The 27,049-nt window shown below is 68.4% G+C and overlaps 1 protein-coding gene across 4 annotated transcripts in view; it reads left to right on the top strand.

Annotated features, from left to right (window-relative positions):
- Window positions 1-26,182, top strand: part of MEGF6 (multiple EGF like domains 6) — a 33,154-nt gene extending 6,972 nt beyond the window's left edge. The window contains exons 3-33 of one of the 4 annotated variants that reach the window (XM_044236974.1): window positions 5,579-5,704; window positions 6,556-6,678; window positions 7,711-7,833; window positions 8,189-8,326; window positions 8,779-8,898; window positions 9,194-9,316; window positions 9,759-9,941; window positions 10,166-10,297; window positions 10,856-10,984; window positions 12,340-12,468; window positions 13,209-13,343; window positions 13,419-13,553; window positions 15,734-15,859; window positions 16,289-16,420; window positions 16,516-16,644; window positions 16,756-16,887; window positions 17,328-17,456; window positions 17,554-17,682; window positions 17,883-18,011; window positions 18,412-18,540; window positions 18,794-18,922; window positions 19,155-19,283; window positions 19,391-19,519; window positions 19,761-19,889; window positions 20,406-20,534; window positions 21,452-21,580; window positions 21,764-21,892; window positions 22,213-22,341; window positions 22,430-22,558; window positions 23,065-23,193; window positions 24,514-26,182. In XM_044236974.1, coding sequence (XP_044092909.1) covers window positions 5,579-5,704; window positions 6,556-6,678; window positions 7,711-7,833; window positions 8,189-8,326; window positions 8,779-8,898; window positions 9,194-9,316; window positions 9,759-9,941; window positions 10,166-10,297; window positions 10,856-10,984; window positions 12,340-12,468; window positions 13,209-13,343; window positions 13,419-13,553; window positions 15,734-15,859; window positions 16,289-16,420; window positions 16,516-16,644; window positions 16,756-16,887; window positions 17,328-17,456; window positions 17,554-17,682; window positions 17,883-18,011; window positions 18,412-18,540; window positions 18,794-18,922; window positions 19,155-19,283; window positions 19,391-19,519; window positions 19,761-19,889; window positions 20,406-20,534; window positions 21,452-21,580; window positions 21,764-21,892; window positions 22,213-22,341; window positions 22,430-22,558; window positions 23,065-23,193; window positions 24,514-24,578 — 3,986 coding nt within the window. In that variant the 3' untranslated portion in view covers window positions 24,579-26,182. The remainder of the gene's footprint in view (window positions 1-5,578; window positions 5,705-6,555; window positions 6,679-7,710; window positions 7,834-8,188; window positions 8,327-8,778; window positions 8,899-9,193; window positions 9,317-9,758; window positions 9,942-10,165; window positions 10,298-10,855; window positions 10,985-12,339; window positions 12,469-13,208; window positions 13,344-13,418; window positions 13,554-15,733; window positions 15,860-16,288; window positions 16,421-16,515; window positions 16,645-16,755; window positions 16,888-17,327; window positions 17,457-17,553; window positions 17,683-17,882; window positions 18,012-18,411; window positions 18,541-18,793; window positions 18,923-19,154; window positions 19,284-19,390; window positions 19,520-19,760; window positions 19,890-20,405; window positions 20,535-21,451; window positions 21,581-21,763; window positions 21,893-22,212; window positions 22,342-22,429; window positions 22,559-23,064; window positions 23,194-24,513) is intronic. The other 3 variants (XM_044236976.1, XM_044236977.1, XM_044236978.1) reach the window with 3 other exon arrangements.
- The last annotated feature ends 867 nt before the right edge of the window (window positions 26,183-27,049 follow it).

Raw genomic sequence — 27,049 nt, 5'->3', positions numbered from 1 at the left:
AGGGACAGGTCGTGGCCTCGCGGAGTGTCCTTCAGCTGCTGCCTGCGGGAGGCCTGGAGGGGCGCCCCTCGTTCTTGCCCCGGCCCCCAGCCCACCCCGGCTGCACTGGAGCACTTCCCGGGCGCCCTCCCTGCCTGTGCTCCAGGAGCAGAGGTCTCCGTCTGCGGCATTGGCTTAACTCAGACATCTCCTCGGGGTTTGCTGCCAGGGCTCCTGGACGTGGTCTGCACAGCCTGGCAGGAAGCTGCTGGGACCTCACGGCCGCTCGGCGGGCAGCCCCAACGCCGTGCTCCCCGGCCGGCCCCGGCTCTCTCGGAGCGGGCACCCACCTCCTGGCACCCCGTGGACTCCCCGTTGCTGGGAGTGGTTTCCGCAAGGCTGTTGTTGGGCCTCCCCCCTCTCGACTGGAACCCCCAGCAGGACGCGCTCGGTGCCCCGCTTACCTGCACGCGCCTGGCTCTTTTTGGTGGCTTCTTTGTACCGGCAGCTCCCGGGAGCTGACGCGCTGCCAGGGTGCAGGCCGGGGCCCGGGGTCCCCCGCGGGGTGGGGTCTGGAGTTGGGGTGGGTGTGTCAGGCTTGGTCCCCTTGGGAGCTGCCTTTTCTGGAGGGGCCTGGGCCTTGCTGAGAAACTTCCGGAGGGGACAGGCCTCTCCAGGGAGCTTCTTCGCAGGCAGAGTGGAAAGTGTTTGATCTTCTCGCTAATGCACCTTTTTGGCGTCCGAGGGACCTGCCCAGCTGCAGCGTGTCCTTGGGTGGGTAGGTGGGGACGAGCTGCTTCCAGGTGGGGGCCTGGTGGAGGGCATTGCTGGACCCTCCGCGGGCTCTGGGTGGGGGAGCTGGACTTCCTGCTACTGGAAACTCTGAGGGCCTGTCCCCCTCCTCTGGGATTTCAGGGTACAGGACACGGGGAGGAGCTGGGCCTCCTCTCACTGAGGTTTACGGGGCACCCTCGGAGCTCAGACCACCCTACGGCTACAGGATGCTCACGGGAGGAACTGGGATAGGAACTCCCTGCCCCCAGCGGGGCCCAGCTGCACAGCTGCTCTGGAACCCCTCCCCTGGGGCCTGCTGGGAGCCTCTTCTGGGGGAGGGGTGCCCGGAGCTCCCCTGGGACTTTGCAGGAAAACAGCCCCAGGCGCCCACTCCCGTCCAGCAGCTGGGAGTAAGAATTACCGAGAGCTGGAAGTTGGGGTGGAGAAGGAGCTCCCCCCGCAATCTGACCGTCGTTCCTCTGATGCCATCATGGGGTCCTGAGGGATGTCGGAAGTCCTCAAAGGCACATTTGAGTGGGGGCCTTGAAACACACAAGGGGGGCCTTGAAACACTGTGGAACTTGCCTCCGAGGCAGGGAGAGGACAGGAAAAGCACAGCTTTCTCCCATCTCTCCTTTCTAGAAGGTCTGATGGAAATAAAACACAAAAAGGTTTTCATTCTTCAAAAAGAGAATTTGCAAGAAGGACTTCGCCATCAGCGGGAAGCCCCGGAGTGCCACCCACTTAGCCTGGCCCCAGAGAAGGGGACGCGGCCTGGCATCTGGCATCCTGGGGCTCTCCATGGCCAGGGAGCCTTCGGGATGTGTCCTCCAGCCTGGGGTTGCGAAGAGCAGGGCCTCATGTTAGTCTGCCCTGCCGTCCCCCTCGGAGCACGGAGCTGGCCTCTCTCCTTTCCCGACTCGGGGCTTAGGGCCTGCAAGTGCTGGATCAGGGGATGTGTTTAGGGAGGGCGTTCTTGCTTCTCGGCGACATCTCGCGGAGATCCAGCCTGTGAACCCATGGAGAGCCGCCGCTGGGCACTTTAACACTTGGGCCTGGGAAGCCCACTTCCCCTGGGCAGCTGGGCTCCCGGTCACCTGTCCCGTGGTCCCTTCTGGATCCTGCTCTTGGACGTGGCTGCTTCTCCACGTCCCCTTAGGCAAGTAGGACCTCAGGGGGTCCCTGTGATATCACTCTCTAGTAGTGGGGCCCGCGGGATATCCTGGGCCAACCACTTGGAAGACCTGGGCTCTCCATCCTCCCCCACTCCCGCCCCCCACCAACTGTGCTGGCAGCATGCACTCCCCACCCCTTCACCAGTCACTGGATGTCCTGGTTCCCTCTCCTAGGAGTCCCATGGGCCTGTGGTGCCCACGGCGTGCGGGAGGGGCTCCCCAGCTCTGCCTTTCCCTGGGCCTTGGGAGTGTCTCTTTCCCTGCCAGGCCGGAGTGTCTCCCAGTGAGGGGGCAGCGAGGGGAGTCCCCAGGGAGGCCGCATGGCCCCGCTGGAGGCCCCAGGCAGCAGGAAGGTGGAGATCTCCAGGCTTGTCTCCAGCCCCATCCCCGCAGAATTGTGCCTTTCTGAGAACGTTCTCCAGTGGCCCCCACACCCCCAACCCTGCAGGCTGTGACTGCTAGAAGTCGCCTTCCCAGCCCTGAGGGGCCTGTGGGTCTGGTTGGGGCCACTGGAAGGGCAGCCCCGCCCCTGGGACGCCCCGGGATGCTGTGGCTTTGCTCAAGCCCAGGAGCCCAGCGATCAGCCTGCCAGCTCCCGGGGGTGTCCGGATGGTCCTGCTCCAACCCAGGGGAGCCAGGGGCAGTGGTCAGAGCCCGGGCTGGACGAGGACACCCAGCAGGGAAGCAAGGGCAGCCGGGGCCGTGCAGCGGGGAGGGCTGGAGCCTGGTTGGGGTCTGCAGGAACAGCCTGTGCGTCACACCTTTGCTTTACCCCGAGGTGGGAGGTGTGGGCCGGCGGTCGGCACGGCCTGGGTCCTGCCCCCCCCCCCGCCCCTGTGGCTGTCTCTCTCTGGCTCGGACTCCAGAGTGGTGGCCGCTGGTAGGGGTGTGGTCTGTGACGAGGCTGGCCCAGCCCTGGCACGGGGAGAGGGCGGTCACTTGTAGAGCCGCAATTCCTCGTGGTCGCCTGCCGTGCAGGAGCCCCGGCCGAGGGCGGGGAGCAGGATGGCACGCACACAGCCGAGGAGCTGGCCACCCCTGCCCGGAGGGATGGGGTGGGCAGAGCCCGAGTGAGTCTCCCCTTCTGCCCCGCCACGCTGGCCGTGTGCCCAACAGAGGGCTTTCCAGAAGGAAGGACCCTGTGGGTGGCCTCTGGCCACACGTGGTGGGAGGCTCTTGGGACCTAGAAACCAAGCCAGTCCGAGGGCCATAATTACCAAACCCCGTGAAGGCAGCGGGGACCAGAGCCACCCCAACCTGCCCAGAAACCACGGGGCTGGGTGTGGAGGTGGTGGCAGAGCCGGCCGGCAGGCTCGGCGAGCTGCTGACAGCAACACCCTCCCGCGGGTGGCCGGCCGGACAGGGTCGCCGCCCCACCTGCCACTCCACCTCCGAGTCACTGGGATGCCCCCGGGTCCGAGTCCGTGCCCAGGTCTCCGGGCTGTCCCCGTGCCTGCAGCCGCAGAGACCCTGGGCCGCGGGCAGAACGGCCCCCCCCCCCATGTCCCTGCCTCCAGCTCAGGTAGCCCCAGCGCCTTCCTGAGTGGACGCTGTGCCCGCAGGCCCCTGGGTGGTGGCGGCCTCTGCTGGCGGGAGGCAGGCTTGCAGCTCCTGGAAGCCGCCTGCGTCGGGCTGGAGCCGGGGGTCCCGGAAGGCCCTGAGGGAGGGTCTGTCAGCTCAGGGCGCTGTAACAGGTCCCGCCACAGAGCAGCTTGAAGAACAGAAATTTATTTTCTCGCCGCTCTGGAGGTGGGAAGTTCCAGATCACGGTGCCGGCCAGTGGGTCTGCTGGGAGGGGGGTCCCCCTTCCTGGAGGCCCTTCTTCCCATGGCCTCCTGTGGCGGAGAAAGAGACGCAGAGATACAGAGATCTCACGTCCCTTCTTATAAGGACACAGGTTCTGCTGGATCAGGGCGGCACCTTTATGACCTCATAAAACCAAACGTTTCTCCACGAAAGCTCTGCCTCCGAGTTCATTCACATCGGGGGTTCAAGTCTAGGGGTACACCTGTGAATCTCAGAGGGCCACGAACACGTGCCCCGGACCTCCTGTTTCTGCCAGGCTCTCAGCTTTGCTGTGGGTCCGAGCGGGGTCCTGATTGGTGGGAGCGCCTGGGCTGGGACGTGGATTCCACGGCTGGGTTTTGAAGCGACCCGAGGGGCCTGGAACCCTTCCCACCAGCTCTGGGCACTGGCCACACCCAAGCCGGCCCCTCCCTGAGCTGCACAGCCCAGTGCCCAAGAAAAAACCTGTGTCGATGAGCTTTCCGGGAACCCGTGGCCCGGGTGTGCGGTATGACACGGGGCTTGGCTCCCCGTGCACACAGCTTGGGAGCATCTGGAGGTTAGGACTCGGTCGGTCGGCATAGCACAGGGGTGGGAGCCTGGGCTCCCTCTGCTTGCTGCCTCCCCCCCCCCAACCCAGTGATTTCTCCCCCGCGTGCTGCCCCGGGCCAGGTGCCTGATTGTCCCCGGGCCTGAGTTGGGGGCTTAGCCCGGCAGGGGTGACTCCTGGGCCCTCCTGGGTTCTCCTCCCTGTCCTGCCAGCCCCCCTGTTCTGTGCTCCACGACCCTCTCTCTGTGTGCCTGTCCCACCCTCTCAGGGGGGCGCTGGTGCCTGTGATGTCTCAAGTGAGATGCTGCTGGAGTCGTGAACCCAAACAGCCCGGGACTGGGGGTGCTTAGCTCATGCTCGGAAACGTCTGAGTGATGGCGGTGGCTGAAACGGAGCATGTCGGCGCGGACTCGGGTGGTGGCTGGGGGACAGCAGACAGTGGCTGCCCTGCCGGCCTTGCTTGGGCCCAGGCCTCATTTCTCTGCGGCTCTGCTGTGCACAGGCCAGCTGCAGCAGGAGACCCAGCCGATGCGGCTACCCTCGTGTCCTCCCTGGGCGCGGCCCCCAGGGCTGGGACCCTCAGCAGGAGCTCCCTGACCCTGCGCCTCCTCACATAAAGAAAGTGAGCACGCTCCCGAGTGCCGTGTTCCGGATTGCCCAGACCCGCTTGCCCTGTCTTGAAGGGAGTTCCTTCTGCCTTCTGTGGGGTCTGGGCGTCCTCAGAGACCCGGGGCCACACGCCTGGTGGCTGCGCCTTGGCACTGGCAGGCCTACCGCTCCTGCTTCCCACAGAAACCGCTCCCTCGGAGCTGGAAGCCAGGCTTCTGGGCCGCAGTGGCCCTCCGTGGCAGCCCCCCACACACGCCTGCCCTGACCCGATAGGTGACCGGATAGGAGAGGGAAGCGTCAGAGCCCCCACTGCCCACAGCTGGCCTGCTGCCTCCTCCGGGAGCCTCCCAGGCTGCTTGGCCTCCGACCTTGGAAGCGCCGGCTCTCCGTGGGGCCCCGTGTGGTGCTCTCCATGCCGGGTGATGCCGGCTGGCCCTGGAGGGTCTGTCTACAGGTGGGGCATGCGGGTCCAGAAGCAGATCACAGTTTGTGTACCCGGCATGTGGGCCAAGCCGCAAAGCCAGGCCCGTGAACCCTATAGGAACGGTGTGCCCCTCGAAGTCCCGCTTCTGGGACAGAGACAGAAAGGAAAGAGGCATGGGGGTCCTGAAGGATTCTGCGGGAGGTGGTCGGAGCCCGATGAGGGTGGGTCCCCCGGCTGGTCATGCCCCTGGGCTGTATCCGCCGCGCCTGTCTGTGTCCCCAGCCATAAACTCCTGCGCCCTGGGGAACGGGGGCTGCCAGCATGACTGTGTCCAGCTCACGGTGACCCGGCACCGCTGCCAGTGCCGCCCCGAGTTCCAGCTCCAGGAGGATGGAAAGCGCTGTGTCCGTGAGTGTGCCACCCTGGAGATAGCGCTGGGGCTGGGATTCCCACCGGGACTCCCCTGCTCCCCCTGCCACACACCCACCGGGGAACCCTGAAGCCCGAGCCCCAGGCAGCCGCCGGCACAGATCCTGGGCTGGCCTCCCCGCGTGGCCGCTGGGGCTGGAAGCAGGACGTGGGGGAGGCGGGGCCCCTTGGGTGGTGGAGCACCGTCTGGCCCCCAGTGGCTGTGGTGGGGAAGCCCCTTGGGCCGTGCTCTGGGATCGTGCATCTGCTGGGGAGCAGGAAGCCCAGGATGGGGCTTGCGGGGGCTGGCGCAAGGAAGGGCTTCCTGCGTGTTTCTCAGTTCTCACACCGTCCTAGGCTCCGTGTGGGCGTGTGGGACCCAGGTCCCGGCCCTCCCGGACGGGAGACGCAGGCAGGCCCCCACTTGGCATCTTGCTCTGGGGTCTCGGGCCTGCCTGTCATGGGAGGAGGAGCTTTGCTGATGGAGATGCTGGGGCAGGCTCGGGTCGCGAGATGTGGAAGTGGGGGCCGTGCTGGGGTCAGACAAGAACTGACAGTACCCCAGCACACACACCCCTGGCCTCGGTCCTGGCCGGAGTGAGGTGGGCCTGAGGGCTGAGCCGTGGGGGACAGCGGCATGGGCCCGCAGGGCTCCTTAGGTCGGAGTAGGAGGAGGCTCCGGAGGACTTGGGGTGTCTTGGGGGTTCCCACACTGGGGAGAGGGGGACTGAAGAGCTGAGCCCTTTAGACTGGAGCCCCCAGCAACAAGAGCCCTGGTGGGGGACTCAGGAGAGGCCTGGGCACCCCAGATCTGCTCAGCCCCCGTCTTCCCTCTGGGCCTGTGACCGCAGGGAGGAACCCGTGCGCGGAGCGGAACGGCGGCTGCTCGCACACGTGCCAGGCGCGCCGCGGCCTCGCCCACTGCAAGTGCCACGCGGGCTTCCTGCTGGCAGCCGACCGCAGGTCCTGTGAAGGTGAGGTGCCCCCCCGGCCCCAGCCGGGCTCTGCACCCCTCCTTGGGTGGGGGACGGGGAGGGGACAGGGACACAGTCAAGGAGCCCGAGTCTCACTCCGGCAGAAGCAAGCGGGAGGTCTCGGGCGGCTTCTCAGTGGTTATGGTATCAGCTTCATGGTACGTGGTCAGGGAAGCGGGGTGGGGGGGAGGCCGTGGAGAGAAAGCAGGGAGCATCACTGGAGCCCCAGGAGCTCCCTGCGCAGCCGGCTTCTAGATGTTTCCACGGCTGTCGTTAGCGCACGCACAGAGAATCGTCCGGGTCCCGGCCGGTGCTGCTCTCTGGGAGGTGTTCCTTCATGCCTTGCTTCGGGGGCGCGGGCTGCGGGGCCGGCCACCTGTCTTACCCCGTCATAGGAGTTTGGGGGGTCTTGTGTGTCCCCCATCACTGTCGGGGTACGTCCAGGGCAGACGGTGGCCATTTCCGGGTGGGGGTCTGAGCGCAACCCCCACGGCTCCGACCCTGGGAAGGATCGTTTCAGGCGCCCTGCATGCCGGGGGCCGTGGCGGGCTCGGCAGGACACCGGGCCGAGGGTCAGCTTCACCCCGAGGGACCTCAGGGGGTGACAAAAGGCAGTGTTGGGGATCGGGCACTCCCAGCCAGTGCTGTGGGCAGGAGGCTGATGATGGCCCCTGGTGTCCGCCCCTACAGGCAGGCCTTGGAAAGGCCCCGCCCCGGGGCCGGCCCGAGACCCAGCCTGGTGGCTGGGGCAGCAAGGCTGAGGGAGGTGGGCTCAGATGGACCCCCTTGCCCGATGCTGCTGGTCCAGACCTGTGCCCTCCTCACTCTGAGAGGGAGTGTGGTTCTGACTCCGAGGGCTGTTGATGAGAACGCCGAGCTCCAGAGGGCATCTTGGGGCAGGAAGTGGGGAGAGAGCCCTGGGTCTGAGCCCTGAACCCCACTGGGACCCCTCCACCCTGAGGCCTCCACTGGGGGCTGCACCTCCCAGAGGCCTGCGTCTCGAGGGCCCTCCACGCGATGTCTCCTGTGCAGATGTGGACGAGTGCGCCACAGGGCAGGCCCAGTGTGCCCACGGCTGCCTCAACACCCAGGGCTCCTTCACATGCGTCTGCCACGCCGGCTATGAGCTGGGCGCTGACGGCCGCCAGTGCTACCGTGAGTGGACAGCGGGCAGGCGCGGGCACCCCAGGCTGTGGAGGGACCTGGAAGCAGCAACACAGGCCCCCAGGCCTCACGGGCACTGGCGTGCTGGGGCTGGGCCAAGGGCCTGGGCTCTCCCGTCATCTAGGGACAGTGCTGGGTGTGGGGGCTGAGGTGGGCCCAGGGCGGCAGGGGTATGTGCAGGGGGGTGGGGTTTGGGGCAGAACATTCCAGAACCCTCCCAGCCCCGGAGCTGGGGGCCACCCATTTCCTGTTAGGATGGGCCTGGGGGCTGCCAGGTTTGGGGGTACTGTGGGGGGATCGCCAGGACCCCTTCCCACGTCCCTGCGGGGGGGGGGTCTCCCGGCAGGTATCGAGATGGAAATTGTGAACAGCTGTGAGGCCGACAACGGGGGCTGCTCACACGGCTGTAGCCACAGCAGTGCGGGGCCGCTGTGCACCTGCCCCCGGGGTTACGAGCTGGACGAGGACCAGAAGACATGCATCGGTGCGCGGCGGCGTCCTGCCCGCAGCCCCCCGCCCCGGGCCGTGCCTCGGCGCGATCCTGTGACTCCACAGCTCCCGCTGGGCCCCGTCCGCGTGCTCCTCGCTCTGCTGGAGGCTGGGCGGAGGGTGGGCCCTGCTGAGCACCTGGTCCCGCACCCCGTCGGCCTGTGTCACTGAATGCCCCGGTGGCTGGCAGTGGCACCCGGAGCCCTGCAGGGTGTGCGGGTCCTTCCTTGGGGGGGAGCGGCTGCGAGATGGACTCCCCAGCATGTGCGGCCCCCAGTCTGGCCCCCACAGCTGGCAGGACTGCCCCAGGGCCGCGGCGTGCATCCCGTGTGTCCCTGGGGCCAGGGTGGTGCCTGGATGCAGGGCAGCATGGGCGGGGCCCGTGTGCTGTGGGCGTGGGAGGGCACGCACGCGGGCAGGTGCCACGGCCCTGTGTGTGTCCCGCAGACGTGGACGACTGTGCGGCCTCCCCGTGCTGCCAGCAGGCCTGTACCAACAGTCCCGGCGGGTATGAGTGTGGCTGCTACGCCGGCTACCGGCTCAGCGCCGACGGCTGCGGGTGTGAGGGTGAGCGGTCACAAGGGGCGCTGAGCGGGGGGTGAGAGGGGCCCTGCCCGTGCCCCGCCCCAGGGCCCTGCTTGGACACCCGCTTCTGCAGGGCCCTGCCACCTGCCTGTGCCCATCCCCCACACCGGTCCATCGGGCGCAGGATGGCTGGCGTCCGCCGTCCTCCTGATGCTGGCCGTGGAGGTGGCCTCCCGGAGGGGCCGCGACCTCAGTCCAGCGGGTGGGGGCGGGGTAGGAGGGCACTGCTTCCCGGATCCCAGAGGATAGGCCCCCGCAGCCCCGGGTTTGTCCGCAGATGTGGACGAGTGTGCGTCCGGCCACGGCGGCTGTGAACACCACTGCACCAACCTGGTGGGCTCCTTCCAGTGCTCGTGTGCGGCCGGCTTCCGGCTGGACGAGGACCGCAGGGGCTGTGCCCGTGAGTCTGAGCCCCGCCCCACAGCCCCCAAACCTCTAGCACCTGCTCCGGGGGCCCCTCCTCTTCCCTTCTGCTGCGGGGCCAGCCTGGGGCAGCAGGGTGGGGGAGGGGCTGGCCATCCGCATCCTGCAGAGCAGGGGGCTCCCCGGGGGTCCTGGGTGGTCCGACTCCTGCCCTGTGCAGGTGACACAAGGGAGGGAGGACAGTGTCCAAGGGGAAGAGAGCTGCCGCGCCCCCACCTCCCCGCCCCTCAGGAGGGCAGCTGGGATGCTCCCTCGCCACCATGCTGAGGAGGGGTGAGGCAGGGCTGCGGGGCAAGACCAACGGGTGGGGCTCAGGCTTTGAGCCCCCTCTGGGCACCAGCCCTGAGGGGCAGGAGGGTCCGGTACCAAGGACGACAGGGGGGTGGCAGGTACTAAGAGGCTTTTGTGCCCCCTCCCAGCCCTGGAGATCCCCGAGGTGGACCTGGACGGCCAGCTGCCCTTCGCACGGCCCCTCCCACACGTCGCGGTGCTCCGGGACGAACAGTCTCCCCTCTTCCAAGACGACTATGTCGGGGTCCCGGAGGAGGAGGAGGCGGTGGCGGCGGAGGTCCGGGGCGAGCACACACTGATGGAGAAGTTTGGTGAGAAGCAGGCGCAGCCGTGCGGCTTCTGCTCACGGGGACCGTGGCCCGTGCTCCCTCAGCCTGGCCGCTGCCCGCCCTGTGGTCTCGGTCTCGGGGAAGAGCCCGGGCGTGCTCTCATTTGACCAAGGCTCAGAGAAGGTGCTGGCTTTGCCCAGCCGCGTGCAGCAGAGTCTGGCTGGACTTGGGCCCTGACGTGCCCTTCCTCCTTGGTCTGTCCCCAGTCTGTCTGGACGCCTCGTTTGGCCAGGACTGCAGCCTCACGTGTGACGACTGTCAGAATGGGGGCGCCTGCCTCCCGGGCCTGGACGGCTGTGACTGCCCCGAGGGCTGGACCGGCCTCATCTGCAATGAGAGTGAGGCCACGGGGCTGGGGGTGGATGTGATCTGTGGGACCTGCGGCAGCCACCCTGGGCAGGGTCCCGGGGACAGGCAGGGCCTGGGGGCTGTCCCTCGCAGATGGTCCAGGGCAAGCAGACCAGCAGCTGAGGCAGCGAAGAGTAGCTGGCGGACGGGCCGGTCCCGTTCCCGTCGCGGGTGCGGCAGCGAGCACCCAGGCCTCTCGGCAGGAAGGTAGCTGGCGTGCCTCTGAGACCCAGTCTCAAAGTCCGTCGGGTGACTTCGGGCCAGGCCTGTGGTGCTGGTCGGTCTCCGGGGCTCTGCCTGCTGAGAGCCCCGATGAGAAGGTGGACGTGCCGGAGCTCGGGGGAGAGGATGTGGCCGTCGATTAGGGATGTCTGCCCGGGGTGGGGCTGGGCCGGGGGCTCCCGTGCTGCAGCGGGGGGCTCTGGGCGGGGGCTTCGGAGCGGGGCGTCTCGCGCCCGGAAGCGTGTCTCAGTGTCCCCGGAGGGGCTGCCGGGACCAGGGTCGTCCTGCAGGCTGGCGACCCTCGCGCTTTGCCGTGCCCCCTACAGCGTGCCCTCCGGATACCTTCGGGAAGAACTGTAACTTCTCCTGCGGCTGCCTGAACGGCGGGACCTGCGACCCCACGACGGGCGCCTGCCGCTGCCCTCCCGGGGTTGGTGGAGCCCGCTGTGAGGACGGTGGGTGCAGCCCCGCCTGGGACCCTGGAATGTCCCTGGGGTGGAGGGGATGGGACATGACCTCTCCCTGCCCGCTTTCTCCTGGCCGCCTGCCTTCAGGGAGCAGGAGGGGGACGCGGTGACGCGGTGAGAGCGGTGTGGCCTTCTCTCTGTTTGCTTTTCCTGGGGCCCAGCCGCAACACGTGGGAGGACTTGGCAGACTAGCACGTCTGCCGTGGGGTTCCCTGCAAGGTAGTGAGCTCCCCGTTCCTGGAAGCATTCAAGTAGAGCTGTTTGGCAGCTGGGTGGGATTTGCCTGGGCCCATGGCTGCATGGGACAACCCTGCTGTCCTCTCGAACTGTGAAGTGTCTGCATGTTTGGAGGAATTTGTGGGTCCCCACAAGGGTCCCAGGTGACTGATGCTTTAGCTTTAAGACCCTTAGAATTCGGCCACTTTGGTGGAGACTGTAGCCAACCAGCTGAGAACTTCCCGCTCAGCAAGGGGGTAGTTTCAGTTCCTGGAACTCATCCCTGGGGCTTCGGGATGGCAGCCCTGCGGGGCCGTCCTCCTCCCCGCTCTGGTCAGACCTCACGGCTCCTCGGCATCCCTGCCCTTCCCTTGGAAGCCCGCCATGCACGGGCAGCTGCACGTGAGGGACTGCGTCCTTCTGGCCCCGGACTCTGCCTTCCCCTATCCGATAGGTTTCTTCTCCTTCCTCTTTTAAGGACCCTCATGGGTTAGAAGATAACCCGGGGTGGGGGTTCTCACCAGCAGATTCTGGGGACTTAGGTGTGGACGTATTTCGGGGTTACTGTCTAGCTCCCTGTGGCCCTTCAGGAGGCAGGCCTGGGGCAGGACTGAGCCCGAGGGAGGCGCTTCAGGAAGGAAATCCAGATGCACTCTCCTAGCCTGGGGCCCCCTGAGCTTGGTCCCAGGATGCTGGCCAGTTGAGGCTTCTCTGGGGGTCGGGGGCTTGCTGGGTGACCACCGAGAAGTGGACGTCAGGATGCACTAGGTAGGGTGGGATACAGGGTTTCAGGGTGAGGTCTCTGTGCATCTCCTACGCGTATGCTCAAGAATGTGCTTGGCTTCGCGCCCTGGGCCATCCTCCAGACCACAGACGCTGGGGAGACAGGCCAGCCGGGGCCGAAGGCCATATGCATGGCTCATCTTGGGTCTGCCCTGTCCTCGTGGTGCCCTTGTCTGCCCCCTGGGCCCCTCCCCGTCTGGGATGCAGAGTCCTCAGGCGCTGGTGGCCCTGCCCAGGGGGCCTGGGCCCCTCCTAGCTCCTGTGCTGGGCACAGGGCCCCTCAGAGTATCTTCACGGGCGTGGGACGCGTCCAGGTGGGACTCAAGAGGCCGTGCCTCTCGCAGGCTGCCCCAAGGGCTTCTACGGCAAGCAGTGCCACAAGAAGTGCCACTGTGCCAACCGTGGCCGCTGCCACCGCCTCTACGGGGCCTGCCTCTGTGACCCGGGGCTCTACGGCCGCTTCTGCCACCTGGGTGAGTCCCCTGCCCTGGCTGCTGGTCTCTGGGGGTGGGGTGGTGCTGCCACAGCAGACCCGCATGCTCCCATGCCTTGCTGCCTGCACCCTGGCTAGGGAGGGACCCTTCCTCTTCGGAGGGCAACGCAGGGCTCAGCGGGGTCCCCCGGCTGGGACCTGGGCCCCAGGGACCCAGAGCCATGTCCTCTGGACTCTGCTGGCCTTTGGGGTGCCTGGGGGGGGGCGTGGTCCCCGGCCTTCTGTTGCCCCCTGTCCCACAACCGGGTTAAGGGGTCGGCGAGAGCTTGGGCAGGGGCAGACCTCCCTCGGAAGCTTCTGGGGATGGGGCTTATCTTGGCTGTTGGAGTTTGCCGGCAGCAAGGGTGAGTCCTAAATGCCCAGTGGGGCTCCTTGAATCTCCAGGGGTTACCCAGGAGGGGTCACCCCTCCCTGGTAGGCTGCGGGGTAGATGACGATGAGCAGACATCATCTGGGAGCTCCGTGTGGTGCTCTGTAGAAGGATCATTTAAAGTGGGGGAGATGGGGATTCCGAGTCTCTGGGCTGCGAAGTGGCGGGACCCAGGGCAAGGACCTGGACTGCGTGGAGACCCGGATTCTCGTCTGTGAAACCAGCGCGGTGGTCCCAGTGGCTGGGGCGGGTGGTGCCTCTCTGCATGGCTTTCGGGGGTGGAGACCCAGGAACCGGGGAGGGGCTCACGCACACAGGTAGGCAGCCCCCGTCTTGGTTCTGTGGTGCAGCCTGTCCACCGTGGGCCTTCGGGCCCGGCTGCTCCGAGGAGTGCCGGTGTGCGCAGCAGAACACGCTGGCCTGTGACCGCAGGGACGGCAGCTGCTCCTGCAAGGCTGGCTTCCGGGGCGAGCGGTGTCAGGACGGTGAGTGCAGGGGTGCGGGGTGGGGGGCCCCGGGCTGGCTGACCCTGCAGGCCCCTCTCTCCTCGCCCCCTGCAGAGTGTATGCCAGGCTTCTTTGGGCCTGGGTGCCTCCAGGCGTGTGCCTGTCCTCAGGGTGTGGCCTGCGACCCCGTCAGCGGGCAGTGCGGGAGGCCGTGTCCGGCCGGCTACCAGGGGAAGGACTGTGATCAAGGTCAGTGGCTGGCCCCAACCCCCGGAGTGCTGTGACCAGGACGGGGAGCCAGCCAGGCCGCCTGGCCCCACCCTCATCGCGCAGCGGTGACTGCACTGGTTGGCCTGTCCCTGTGACCGTGGTCTGGGCTGCTGGGGCAGGAATGGTCTGTGCGCCCAGGGAAGGGGTCGCGTCTTCCAACGTTGTGTCCTCCCCCCCCCCAACTTGTTAGCTACAGTCCCGGGGGGCTGGCTCCCTGTCCTGGTGGGCCCGAGTCTGTGGGACCTGGGCAGCTGCTAGAGCGCAGGCTCGGGCTGGAGGTACAGCGCGGCGTGTGGCCTGTGATGAGCGCTGGCCTGGGCTGCAGGGTGTGCGTGCAGAGCGCTGGGCCCGGCTGGAGGCCCCGGGTTCACACACCGCAGGCAGCCCTACTCCCAGCGCGGCTCCGGCCCCACTCACAGGGTATGGGCTGCTGGGGGCCTCCTGTGGCACCTGGTGCATGAGCTGTCCGCCCCTGCTGGCCCCGGGTGGAGGGGGACCGTGTGTAAGCACGTGGGGGCTGGCTTGACCTCCCCCTAGCATGGTCTGTCCCCTCTAGGGAACAAGGAGGGGACCCTGGGGACCCAGCCTGAGCTGAGGGGTCAGTATCTCCCTCTGCGGCCAGGCCGCATCCTCTGGAGTGGGCGTCCTGGAGACCACAGTGATGACCTTGTGTAGGGCTCTCGGGTCCCAGGGGTCCAGGAGGGGTGTGTGGCGGCTGCTGGGAACCCGGCCTGGACCCACCAGCCCGATGTGGGGCCCGGTGGTGTCTGCCTCCCTTTAGGGTCCTCCTGTCCCTGTGGCTCTGGCGAGTCATGGGCTCCCCCACCCAGGCCTCTGACTCTAGGCCTTCCCTGCACCCGCACGGACACTCGGCAGAGCGCTGGTCACGCTCCCGTCCCCCCGGTGGCCCACGGGAAGCTCTTCCTGGAGACGCACCATCCCTCCCTGACCCTCCGCAGCGGCCCCGGCCCCGTCAGCCGAGGGCACGCAGGCGCCTTCCCGGCTGCTTTGCCTTCTCCAGTTTTCCTCTTTCCTCTGACAGCTTTCCGCGCCCCAGGGACACCCTGCAGGAAAGGCCACGCGTGTTTTTATAGAAATGATGGCCCCCGCTGCTGCTGGGCCTGGAAAGATTTACCATCCCAAGTGCCTGTCTGCCAGGCTCTCCGGGGCCGGACAGGACGGCTTCAGCCTTTGCCACGGGGCCTCCTGCTCCCCGGTCCCTGCTGTGTGGGAGCCCGTGTGCCCCGCTCTAGTCCTGCAGATGGGCCCGTGCACGGTGGGGAGTGACCAGGTGCCTGCAGGCCACGGGCCCGCAGGACAGGGTTCAGCAGGCTGTGTCCTACGTCCCCACGCTCCCTGAGCTCCCTCGTGCGCCTGCGGAAGGTCTCCGGGCCGGGACTGCAGCCCTCCTCTCCCCCAGGGCTGTTTTGATCCTGGGGGCTCTGATCACAGCAGCTCCCTCCGGGGGCTGCACCCGCCTTCCTGGGCAGGGCTGCCCAGGTTTCCCCGTGGGGCAGGCTGTGTGCAGGGTGGTCGGGCTTCTGGCGCAGTGGGCGGGCGGGGCTCTGCCTGTCCCCACAGGGAGGTGAGAGGCTCCGGGTCCCCACGTGCTTCGAGGCAGCCCTACTGTGGGCACAGAGCCCCTGGGCCAGTCCTTCTCAGAGGCCCTCTTTCCTTGGTCTCCACTCTTCCCCAGGGTCTCACTGCCCCTCTGCTGGGCAGAAGAGGAGGGGGGCCCAGGCCTCCAGGTCCTCCACACCCTCTGAACGTGCCTGGCTCCCATGGCAGCCGCCGTCCTGCTGGGACAGGGCCACAGCTGGGGGTAGAGTGGTGTCTGCAGACCCCCACCTCACCCCACCCCACGCTCTCTGGGGATCTGAGATGGGGGCAGACTGTCCTCGGCTGGGTGGGGTAGGACGGAGGGCGGAGCTGCTCCCAGCTTGATGCAGGGGGCTGGGTGCCCACAGAGTCCATCCTGCTCCCCCTTCTCCATGCACGGCCAGCCCGAGCAGGCCCCTCCCTGCCTGCGTGCCCCAGGCTCTGCCTGCTCCTGAGATCCCGTGGTCCCCCGGGGGACCCTGGCTGAGCCCATCAGCCCTGCTGGGGCGGGGGTGGCTCCACAAGGGGGTGTCTGAGGCCCTTCCTGTCTCTTCCTGCAGAGTGCCCAGGGGGGACCTTTGGTGTGAACTGCTCGGGCTCCTGCTCGTGTGGGGGGGCACCCTGTGACCGGGTCACGGGGCAGTGTCTGTGCCCCCCAGGGAAGACGGGGGACGACTGTGGGGCAGGTGAGCGGCCGTGGTGTCTTGTGATCTCCTCCCTTCCATGGGCCCGCAAGTCTGGGGGGGGTCCCAGCCCTGGGCCCTGTTTGGGGGTCCTGCAGCCTGCAGACCCCAGGCCTGTCCTTAGCGGCTGAGAGCCCACGCCGAGCCACCCTTGGGTCTGCGCTGACCCGGGAGCACCGGGAACCTGTCCGTGCGTTGCCAGCCTGGTCTCTCTGGTCCTGTGGTTTGCCCTCCAGGCTGCCCCCGCCCGTCCTGGGGCAGAAGCTCCTCTTCTGGGGGTGGTGCTGTGCGGCCCTCAGCCCAGCGAGGGGTTGGAGGTTCCCATGACCTGTTGTTCCCCCTCTCCTGGGCCGTGATGCAGGGTCAGCAGCCAAGTCACACGGGGCCAGCGAGACCCTAGGGGATACTGACTGGCGGGGGGGCTGCGTCTAGACTGTCCGGAGGGGCGCTGGGGGCTCGGCTGCCAGGAGATCTGTCCGGCGTGTGAGCACGGCGCCGCGTGTGAGCCCGGGACCGGAGCCTGCCTGTGTCCCCCCGGTTACACGGGCAGTCGCTGCCAGGACCGTGAGTATGGGTCCCCCGACCCACAGTACGTAGCCCCGACCCTGTGCCCCCGCCGCCCCGGCTGAGCCTCCCCCTCCCCGGCCCCCGGCCCGCAGCATGCCCAGCAGGCTGGTTCGGGCCCGGCTGCCAGATGAGATGCTCCTGTGCCAACGATGGGCACTGTCACCCGGCGACGGGTCGCTGCAGCTGTGCCCCCGGGTGGACCGGCCTCAGCTGCCAGAGAGGTGGGCAGCCCAGGGCTCAGGGTGGGGGGCCAGAGCGGGGCCCGTGGCGGGCCCGGCCGCGGTGCCTGCGACCGGCCGGGCCCGTGCAGGCTGACCGGCGCTCTGTTGCAGCCTGTGACGGCGGGCACTGGGGACCCGACTGCAGCCAGCGCTGTGACTGCGGCCCAGGCCACGGGAGCTGCGACGCGGTCAGTGGCCTGTGTGTGTGTGAGGCCGGCTACACAGGCCCGCGGTGTGAGCAGCGTGAGTCCTGGGCGGCCCACCGCCGCCGCCCCATGTGCACGCATGCCCACGCCCTCACCAGGGGCTCTGGCCCCGCCCGTCCGTCTGCGGGACAGGGGAAGGGTCTCGCTCCCTGAGCTCCCCGTGTCCTGTCGGGCCCAGGCTCGCCCGCCCCCCGCAGCCTACCCTGGTCTGTGAGGTCACCTGGAGCGTCAGGCAGGGAGAGCAGGGACCTCGCACCTGGAGGAGGGGAGGACCGAGGGCCATGACCTTCTGCGTGTGTCCCCCACCGCCCCCCAGGCCGGGGCAGCTCCAGAGGCCATGCCTGGGGCTCCCACCTCCCCGGGTCGGAGGAGAGTGCCCCACGGTCCCCGCCCCCCGCCGGGATGACAGAGGGGCAGGCGCGGCTCGGTGGGTCTCCCCGACTCGGGCTGACAGTGGGCGGGGGCTGCCTGTCTCAGGGTGTCCCCAGGGCCACTTCGGGCCGGGCTGTGGGCGGCGGTGCCAGTGTGAGCACGGGGCAGCCTGTGACCACGTCAGCGGGGCGTGCACCTGCCCGGCCGGCTGGAGGGGAACCTTCTGTGAACGCGGTGAGCTGGGGCGTGGGCCGGGGTGGAGGGCGGACCCCGCCGCCTGGACGTGGCCCATCACAGCTGCCCCGTCCCCTCCGCTCTCCGCTCTCCGCAGCCTGCCCGGCGGGCTTCTTCGGCCTGGATTGCCGCGGCATCTGTGACTGTGCCGCCGGGGCCCCCTGTGACTCTGTGAGCGGCTCCTGCCTCTGCCCTGCCGGCCGCTGGGGCCCCCGCTGTGCGCAGGGTGCGTGAGGCCCAGGCGGCCCCAGGGGCTCCAGGAGACGGGCCGGGGCCTCCTCCTCGGTGTCTGCAGCTGCCAGGTGGCCACTTAGAGACGCCGTTGGCCATGCTGAGGGGTGCCCAGGCCAGAGGAAGGGAGGCCTGCCCAGCTGCCCCAGGTCTGCGCGACCCCTCCGGCCCCTGATGGCCCCCTCCCTCCTGCAGCCTGCCCTGCCCCCACCTACGGGCACAACTGCAGCCAGACCTGCTCCTGCTTCAACGGGGCGTCCTGTGACCCCGTCCACGGACAGTGCCGCTGCGGTCCTGGCTGGATGGGCCCCACCTGCCTGGAGCGTAAGCCCACCCCCACCCCAGGAACACCACCCCCTCCCCACTGGGGGTCACACAGGGTCACATGGGCGTGGGATGCCGCAGGACAGGAGACTTGGCAGGAGCGGTGGGCAGGGGGGCCGGGGCCTGTTGCGCCCCCACGGGGCACCTGGCACGATGAGGGGGCGGGCAGGGAGGTGCCGAGCTCCCCAGGGCGGGGTTGGTGGGCCCAGGGTGGCCTGGGGTGTGTCGTCTTAGCGGCGGCCCTGGGAGAGGTCATCCCCGTGAAGTCTGGTGCTGGGTTTTGAGGGGACCGGAAGGTGCAGGACCGCCGGGGCTGCCTCTTGATGGGGGCGAGGCGTGGAGCCCACTGGGCCGTGCCGTGCCGGGCTGCTTGCTGTGAGCGGCTCCCCTCCTCCCGCAGCCTGTCCCGCGGGCTCGTACGGCGACGGCTGCCAGCACACCTGTCTCTGCCAGCACGGGGGCACCTGTGACCCCGTCTCGGGCCGCTGCACATGCCCCGAGGGCCGGGCCGGGCTGGCCTGCGAGCAGGGTGAGCCTGGGAAGGGCCGAGGAGGAGGGGGCTGGGGGAGGGCCGGGGTGTCCGTCCCGAAGTACGCTGGCTCAGCCTCTACTCTTTGGGGCATGGGGGGGCTTTCTGCGGGCAGGTCTGCGCTGTGACCCTCCCCCAGGTCCCTCTCCTCTTCAAGGACGGGGCCCAAGGCTCTGAGTGGGGGTGGCATGGCTTGGGTGGGGTCTCCTGGGCCCCGGCGGCGCGGGACACTCCGGGGTACCGTGCCCCACAGAGTGCTCCCCGGGGCGCTTCGGAGCCGGCTGCGAGCACAGTTGCGGGTGTCTCAACGGCGGCGTCTGTGACGGGCGCTCGGGCCACTGCCTCTGCCCCGCCGGCTGGACCGGGGACAAGTGTCAGAGCCGTGAGTGGGCCGCATCGGGGGCTGGGGTGCAGGGGGCACCGAGGAGGACCCACTGGTCCCGTCAGTGGGTGGCCTCAGCCTCGCTCCGGGGTGGAGGGCCCCGTGAGGTGGTCCCTTGGCAAGTGGGAGCAGGGGCTGCCGTCCGAGCTCCCGGGGGTCCCCTGGGAGAGGGGTGGGGGGCATGTGGCTCTCCTCGTACCCGGGAGCCTCTGCCTCGTCTCGCCCACTGCAGCCTGCGCTGAGGGCACGTTTGGGGCGCGCTGTGAGGAACGCTGTGCCTGCCGGCGGGGGGCCCCCTGCCACCACGTGACGGGGGCCTGCCTCTGCCCCCCGGGATGGAGAGGCTTGCGGTGCGAGAACGGTGAGACCCTGGGCCCCGCCGGCACCCTTGGGTGGGACAGTTCTTGGCGTGGGGATCCCTCCGGCTGCCCCAGGGCTCCCCACCACCCCCGCACTGGCTTCCTGCAGTCTGTCCGCGTGGCTGGTTCGGAGAGGCCTGTGCCCAGCGCTGCCGGTGCCCGCCCGACACCGCCTGCCACCACGTCACTGGGGAGTGTCGCTGCCCACCAGGCTCCACGGGGCCCGGCTGTGATCAGGGTAGGTGACCCCACCCAGGGGGCAGAGCCGCTGGTCACGGAGGCACACGGCCCCCGGGCTGCACCCGACTCCTCCACACGGGGCCAGGACGGACCCCAGCCCGCACCCCTCCGGGGAGAACTGTGGACGGAAGTGCCCACTGGGCTGTCCTCGGGAGGGGCTGCTCATCCCAGGGCCGGGGGTGGGAGGCCAGGGCGCCAGGCCCGGCCCCCAGCCTCTGGCACCTGCCCCGTCCCTGCAGGGTGCCCCCCGGGGCTGTTTGGGCCTGGCTGTGAGGAGCCCTGTGGGTGTCCCGACGGGGCCTCCTGTGACGCAGCCACCGGGGCCTGCCTCTGTCCTGCCGGCTTCCTGGGGGCGGACTGCAGCCTGCGTGAGTGGCTGGGGAGGGAGGATGTGGCTGCTCCCTGGGCCTCGGGGGTGGGGGCCCAGCCAGCCTGGGGGGAGGACAGCCCGCTGACCATCTGTCTTCCGGATTCTCCCACTGCGCTTGGCCCCAGGCTGGGCTGAGGTGGAGGGTGTCCGTGTGACCCCAGTGTCTCTGCTGGCCGGCTCTGGTTCCTCCTTCCCACACCCCGCAGGGGCTTGTGGACCTCTGTGCAGACGGAGGCCAGCTGGGCATCCCACCGAGGACAGCGCCCTTCCCTGAGTGGTGGGGACGTCCCACGGGTTTGGGAAATTGGCTGGGCCGGCAGGAGTGGGTTGGGGGCAACAGGGACTCACTGTCCCTGCAGAGCTGGCCTGGCCTCCAGCCGAGCTGTGGGGGGAGGGGAGATGCCAGGGTGGGCAGGGGCAGGGGACGTCCTTGCAGCCCATGCTATCTCTGGGTGACGTGGCACAGAGAAGGGGAGCCGGCGGGGCTGGCCACCGTCCTCTTTCCTCCCGGCAGGCTGTCCACAGGGCCGCTTCGGTCCTGGCTGTGCCCACGTGTGCCGGTGCGGGCAGGGAGCAGTGTGTGACCCGGTGACCGGCAGCTGCTCCTGTCCCCCCGGGAGGACTGGCGTCCACTGTGAGCACGGTGAGCGCCCGCTCTGCCTGCCTGTCATCTCTCACAGATGCCGTGGCGTCAGCCCTCGGGGAGAAGCCGTCCGTTCCCAGGGGAGATCCAGGTCCTCGAGCCAGGGGTGCATGTGGCCAGCTGCCTCCGCTGATCCCGTCAAGCCACTGGCGGGGGCCGGACATGGTCCACCCAGAGCCTCTGAGCTGGAGGGTCCTGTGGCTTTGTCTGAGGACGGGGCCAGCTGCCTGGCTCAAGTCCTGTGGCACAGTGTCCTCCTGGCCCTTTCTGCTGGGTCTGGAGGCGGGGGACCCTGGGAGAAGGGAGGCCTGGAGCCCAGGGTGTAGGGGGGGGACTGAGCAGTCATGGGGCTCCCGCCCGTGACGGCAGTCCTGGGCCCCATGGCCCCTTAGCCCCTTGGCCTGGCTCCCACCCCCAGTCCCTGGTAGGTCAGAGCACTCTGCCAGCCTCGGGGCCTCATCAAGGGGTCAGCGACCCTCCCACTGACCCCCTAAGTCTTAGCCTGTGGCAGCAGAGTTCTAACCGCTGGGGCCTGGCACAGCCGGGCTGTGTCCTCATGTCCGGGGACCTACAGCAGCTGTGGGCCAGATTATGACGGGGGCCATCGGAGAGCCCAGCAGCCTGGCCTCCTCAGCCTGGAGGATGGGCCTGTGTGGAGGCCACCACCTCCAGGAAGGCTGCCCTGACCAGCTTCTGCCAGCTGGGCAGGCACTCCCCGCCCCTCCTCGGTGCTCAGCCGGGCCTGGCATTTGCGGAGAGGAGGGGTGAGTAGGCAAGATACGGCTGCCGTCTGCTCCCCGGCGCACGTGGGCAGAGACCGGCCCCAGGAAGTGTTTGTGGAGTGAAGGTGGTGGGGACATGTCCCCGGAGTGTGTCCAGTCCCGGAGCTCTGAGTGGTGCCCGACTTCTGCCCCCAGGCTGCCCTCAGAACCGGTTCGGCGTGGGCTGTGAGGGCGTGTGCGCCTGCAGGAACGGGGGCCGGTGCCACGCGGCCGACGGCAGCTGCTCCTGCGGCCTGGGCTGGACGGGGCCGCGCTGCGAGCTGGGTGAGTGGGCAGACCGAGACCCGGCTGGGGAGGCGGCCGCTCTGGACCCCCGAGGAGAGCACGAGGCCGCTGTGGGGGGTGGGTGAGACCCCCCGAGGTCGTGAGAGTCAGGCTAGTGCCTGGGGTCCGCCTGCTCCCCTGCTCCTCTGCTGCGGGAGACCGACCTGCGAGCTCTCTCCTCAGCCTGCCCTCCCGGTCGCTACGGTGCCGCCTGCCGCCTGGAGTGCTCTTGCCTGAACAACGGCACGTGCGAACCCGCCACCGGCACCTGCCGCTGCGGCCCCGGCTTCTACGGCCAGGCCTGCCAGCACTGTGAGTCCCGGGTCGGCCACCCCGGCCCCCGTGGCTGCTCGTCCTGCGTGGGAGATCAGGGCCCACGTGGGCTTCCATAGCGAGGGCTGCCGTCCCTTTCCCTCCCGGTGGCGGCCCATGAGATAAGGCCGGGCTCCAGTCCCCATGGGACTCCTCTGGCTCAGGGTCCCTGAGAGCAGGTGAACCTCCCACTGGAGCCCCAGATTTGATGGGGGGGATCCACGCCCAGGTGGAAGAAAGGGCGGGACGGGCCCATGAACCAGGACCTTCGCTCACGGGGGGCGGACTAATGTCGGGGCTCTAACTGGGGTGTCCTTCAGCCTGTCCCCCCGGCTTCCACGGAGCTGGCTGCCGGGCCGTGTGTGCATGTCAGCATGGGGCCCCTTGTCACCCCGTCAGCGGTCAGTGTGTCTGCCCTGCCGGCTCCTCCGGCCAGCTCTGCGAGAGGGGTGAGTGTCCGTGTCCCGTGTGCTCCCCTGGCCTTGCCGTGTTGGGGAGGGGATGGGAAGGGACGCTGAGTCCACTGCCCCCCACCAGGGTGTGAACCAGGCTCTTTTGGAGAGGGCTGCCACCAGCGCTGTGACTGCGAGGCAGGAGTACCCTGTGACCCCGTTACCGGCCAGTGCCTGTGTCCCCCAGGGCGCACAGGGGCCGCCTGTGACCTTGGTGAGTCTGGGGTCCCGCTCGGCAGGGCACGGGCGGGGGTCTCTGCTGGTGGAGGACATTGCTTGTGCAGGGGGCCCCTGCCCTCCACTGCCAGTCCCACTCTTCTGTACGGGGGTACCCAGCGTGGGTCTCCTGCTCCGGGATGTCAAGGGCTCACCCTGCTCTGTGGCTGGAACGGGAGCCCCGTGAGGTGGGAAGGAGCCTCCTGACCTGCCAGCCTGCTTGGACATAGAAGGGCCTGTCCGCGGCAGGCTGTGCCTCTGCCCTTGCTGTGGCGTGCTTGCCTTGACCTGGGGCATCCCTGATGGCTCGGCCCACCTTGTCAGCCCTGGGCTGGGCCGGTGCCCAGGACCCGGCGCTTTCCCGTGTGGGAGCTCACACAGGGCAGGAAGAGTGGGGCCCAAGAGGGCTCTGCTTCCTCCAGCCCTCCACAGGGGGCCGGGGGTGCCCTGGCCGGAGCAGGCAGGATGGCCCTCAGGCCCGTCTCCCCTCCCTCCCGCCTGCAGACTGCGCAGCGGGCTTCTTCGGGCCGGGCTGCGTCCTGCGCTGCGGCTGTGGGGCCGGGGCGGCCTGTGACCCCGTCACCGGGGTGTGTCACTGTGCGGACGGCTACGTGGGGCCCGCCTGCCAGCGAGGTGAGTCAGGCTCCCGGGGGTGGGGGAAGACCACTGGCTCCCCAGCCCCGCCACGGCGAGAACCCGCCCTTCCTCCCCACCGCCGAGCTGAGCGGCCAGGCCAGCTGGCGAGAATGCGGCGGTCCCCGCGGGTATGCTCGGTGCCTCAGGGGCAGGGACACCGCGCCGGACCTCAGGGCAGGGTTCTGCTGCCCCCGTGGGCCAGGCCGGACAGTCCAGTGTAGCGGGGCACCAACCAGCCCCCCCCCCGCCTTGCCCTGTGTATGTGAGCCCATGCACACGTGGGCTCCAGTCTGCGTGCTGAGCCCTGTGTGTGTGCACACCGGTGCCCGCCGGCTCCCGCACCAGCCCCGGGCCACGGGGGGGTGGGGGGTGGGGCGTGACAGCGTCTTGGCCTCTTGGTCCCCACAGCCCCCGGGGGAACATGCATCTGCAAGCAGAACTCGGGGTGCCCCTGGAGCCCCCGGTCAGCTCGCCCAGGCCGCCGAAGGGAGGGGAGATGTGTGCTGGGAGGGTGGCATCCAGGCCCGCGGGGACGGGCTGTGTAGACAGGGGAAGCCGGCAGCCAGTGGGGAGTGGGGAACCCCATCTGCGGGGTGGATGTTGTATATGCGTGTTTTTGAGCCTGGCAGCCCGGCCTGGCTGTTAGGAGCCCTGGGGTGGGTCTCACGGCGGCCGGTGGTGGAGGCCAGCAGGCTGGGCAGCGGCTGTGGACAGAGCGTCCCCATGGCGGCACCTGGTGGTCAGCTGTGGTACTGCATGGCGGGCCCCGTGCCGTCCTGGCTACCGGGACATGTAGCTGGGGTCTGGGCCCTGGTTGTCACTCTTCAGGCCAGTGGGAAGGAGGAGAGGCAGGGCTGTGCTGCCCTGCAGTCCTGGGCCCTGCCCCCTGCCCTGGAGTGGACTGGCCGGCTTCTTGTAGAGCCCCCGCCGTGCTGCTGGGCTGGGGGCACTGGGAGTTTCCTCTGGGGAGGGAGGAGCCCCGCTGTTGGCGCAGGTGTGAGCAGGGCCCGGGCTTCGCTGGGGAGGACCCTGCAGGCCTGGGTGAGAGAACGGCCTTTGCATGTGGGCTATCACTGGCCCGTGACCAGCAGACGGAGGCCAGAGGACGGATGAGGACTGCACACCAGCACACAGCTCGGGCCCCGCGGGGCAGCGGGCGAGCCACAGCCTGGACCTCACAGATGGGGCGGAGGCCGGGGAGGGAGGAGGGGCCGGGCTGCCAGGGCAGGAGGGGACACGGGAGGGGTGAGCCCGGGGCTCCAGCAGCTTCGAGAGTTTCCACCTGCCACGGCGCTGACCTTCTCCCCGTCTCTACAGCGGCCTCACAGCCGACGTCTCGCCGGCCAGCACCGGGGCTCAGCAGCGGGGCCGAGAAGCACTAGCTCAGAGACAGCCCCCAAGCAGGCCCGTCTTCCAGGCGCCTCGGCGACGACGGACGAGGGGCGCCTGTGGGCCGGCCAGGACTCAGCCCAGGCTGCCCGGCCCTGCAGCCTCTCGCCGGGCAAGGGGAGAGAGGCCCTGCCTGGCCCAGCTCCAGGGAGTCCAGGCGGTGGGCCCGGCCTCCGGCTGCACAGCCACACAGCTGCGCTGGCCGCAGAAGCTGGGGAAGCCCTCCCTCCTGCCTCCCTGCTACCCGCTCCGCACGCTGGGTGGGGACTGAGGGCAGGTGCAGGTGCAGAGAGGGGTCCCTGCGCTCCGGGCAGGTTCTTCTGGTGCTAGGCCCTGGGACTGCTGTGCGCGGCCCGGTCACCTGCCCTCGTAGCCCGCTGTATTTATGGAGATGTATTTATGGGCGGCTGACCACACCCGCTACACCCCTGGGCCCTGGAACACTGCCCGTCCCTGCCTGCCCCAGGAAACCCTGCTGCGGGACTTTGGGGCCCCGTGGGATCGCTGGGCACGAGCTCCCGTACATGTGCAACCCAGAAACCCAAGAAAGAAGCCACCGCTTCCTCGTGGCCTGTGCCGTTGTTGCTTTGGGCTCGGTGTGCGGCCCTCCCAGTGCGCCCACGGGAGTGTGTTGGGACAGGAACCTCCTGCACACCAGGGAGGCACCACAGCACCCGCCCCCTGCCCCATCTGGTCCCTGCTCCTCCCCGGGGGTGGGGTGGGCATAAGGAGACTTGGGGTCTGTCCAGGTTCCCGGTGCTCTTGGGGGGCACGCGGGAGCTGGTCTGTGTGTGGGAGCGTGGCCCCGCGGGGAGGAGGCTGGCCGAGGGCAGGAGTGACGACATGTCTTCAGGGAGGGTACAGCAGAGGGGGGTGACGAGCATCCCGGGGGCGGGCGGCCAGTGGACTGGGTTGGACCCAGATGGCCTCACCTGGCACTTAGGGTCTGAGCTGTAGCCCCCTGCGACCCCCCCACCCAGCACCAACCCAGCTAGGGGTTATCCTCAAGGCAGAGGGTCTGGTGGAGCAAAATGAGGGGGTTCTAGCGACTGGTCGGTCTCCTTAACCAACTAGGGAACTGCCCGTCCATGAAAATGTCAGTGGGCTGAGTCCAGGCTTTCCAGTAAGTGGAGTGAATGCTCGGAGGTGCCAGGGTGCCAGGCTGGTGACCACACAGGGAGAAGCCGTTCTGGGAGGAGCGGTGCGGAGGGCAGCCCGGCGGCTGGACAGCGGGTTCTGCCATCTGGGTGCTCTGCTGGGAGGCAGCAGGGAGCCTGGGAGGAAGAGGATGGGGGGAGGAAGGTTAATGGGAGTGGGGGAGGGGAGGTGCTGGCCTCCTCTGGTGAGGCTCTGGGGCACGAAGAGGAACGTGTGGGGAGCAAACACGGGAGGAGGATCTCAGACAGAAGCACTGCCTGTGTCAGAACTGGAGTAAGAAAGCCACAACGTAAGGAACTTTCAGGAAATGACCAGCAAGGAGGGGTCCTAAAAGGCCCAGGAAAGAACAGAAACCTGCCTGTCAGACTTGCAACTCTGGAAACCAGGACAGTGACATTCTGTTCTCAAAGCACCAAAGAAAAATTTCTGGAACTCGGAAGTGTGTGCTGTCTGAGTGTCTGAGAAACAAAGCCAGGGTTACTCCCGGGGGCTGACCTCGGGAGCCGGAGCTGAAACCCTGGCCAGAGGGCGCTTGCGGGCAGGGACAGCAGGAAACACAGCAGGTGCCGCAACACATTCCCGTGTCCGCTGGTGGCAAAGGAGAATGAAACATTCACCGTGACTGACCACAGAGGCTCGGGAGCAGGGGTGGGGAGACCGTGCTGGGTCCCTCCCTGCTGGGGAGCGATGTGACAGACCCCCGCGGGCAGGGGGAGGGCCCTGAGCGCATCCGCCTCCCAGGCAGACAGCCCTGCTCCCTGCAGGAATGCGGGCCCACTGGGCAGCCTTTCAGCCCCTGGAGGGCCTGTCCTCGCTGGGGCGGAAGGTGGGAGGGAGAACCAGTAGGCTGAGAAAGCAGATCCGCAAAGCCCATGCATGGGGACAAGGGACGGTCAGAACCCAGGTCCCAGGGTGGTCTTAGACCCTGCCCGACGGTATTTTAACGGTGAAAGATGCCCCGGAAGGCTGGACGTAGATGCATACGAGGTAAATGCGAAGAGGGCTGGGCTTCGAGCTCCGGGGTTTCAGGGGGAACCTGGGAATCCGTGTGCGGACGGACGTCAGCTCCGGACAGTGGAGGCTCGGAATGCCCAGGACCGAGGCTGGAGCAGCTTAGAAACCGTGCCCGCCGGGGAGGCTGATGTGTTCTTAGAAACCCAGTAACTAGGTCAGGCAGACAGGCCACGGGCCGTGAGAGAAGCCCAGTAAGCTTTAGTGCACGGGGGCACAGCCGGGCTCACAGCCGTGTGTTCGTGCTGTTCCGTGCACAGAACTCACGTCTGTGTGTGTAGACGTCGCCGTCACA

The sequence above is a fragment of the Neovison vison genome, chromosome 2 (genome assembly GCF_020171115.1).
Source record: "Neovison vison isolate M4711 chromosome 2, ASM_NN_V1, whole genome shotgun sequence".
Lineage (NCBI taxonomy): Eukaryota > Metazoa > Chordata > Mammalia > Carnivora > Mustelidae > Neogale > Neogale vison.
The sequence above is the reverse complement of the archived record's forward strand: the minus strand, read 5'-3'. Positions and strand labels throughout refer to the sequence as shown.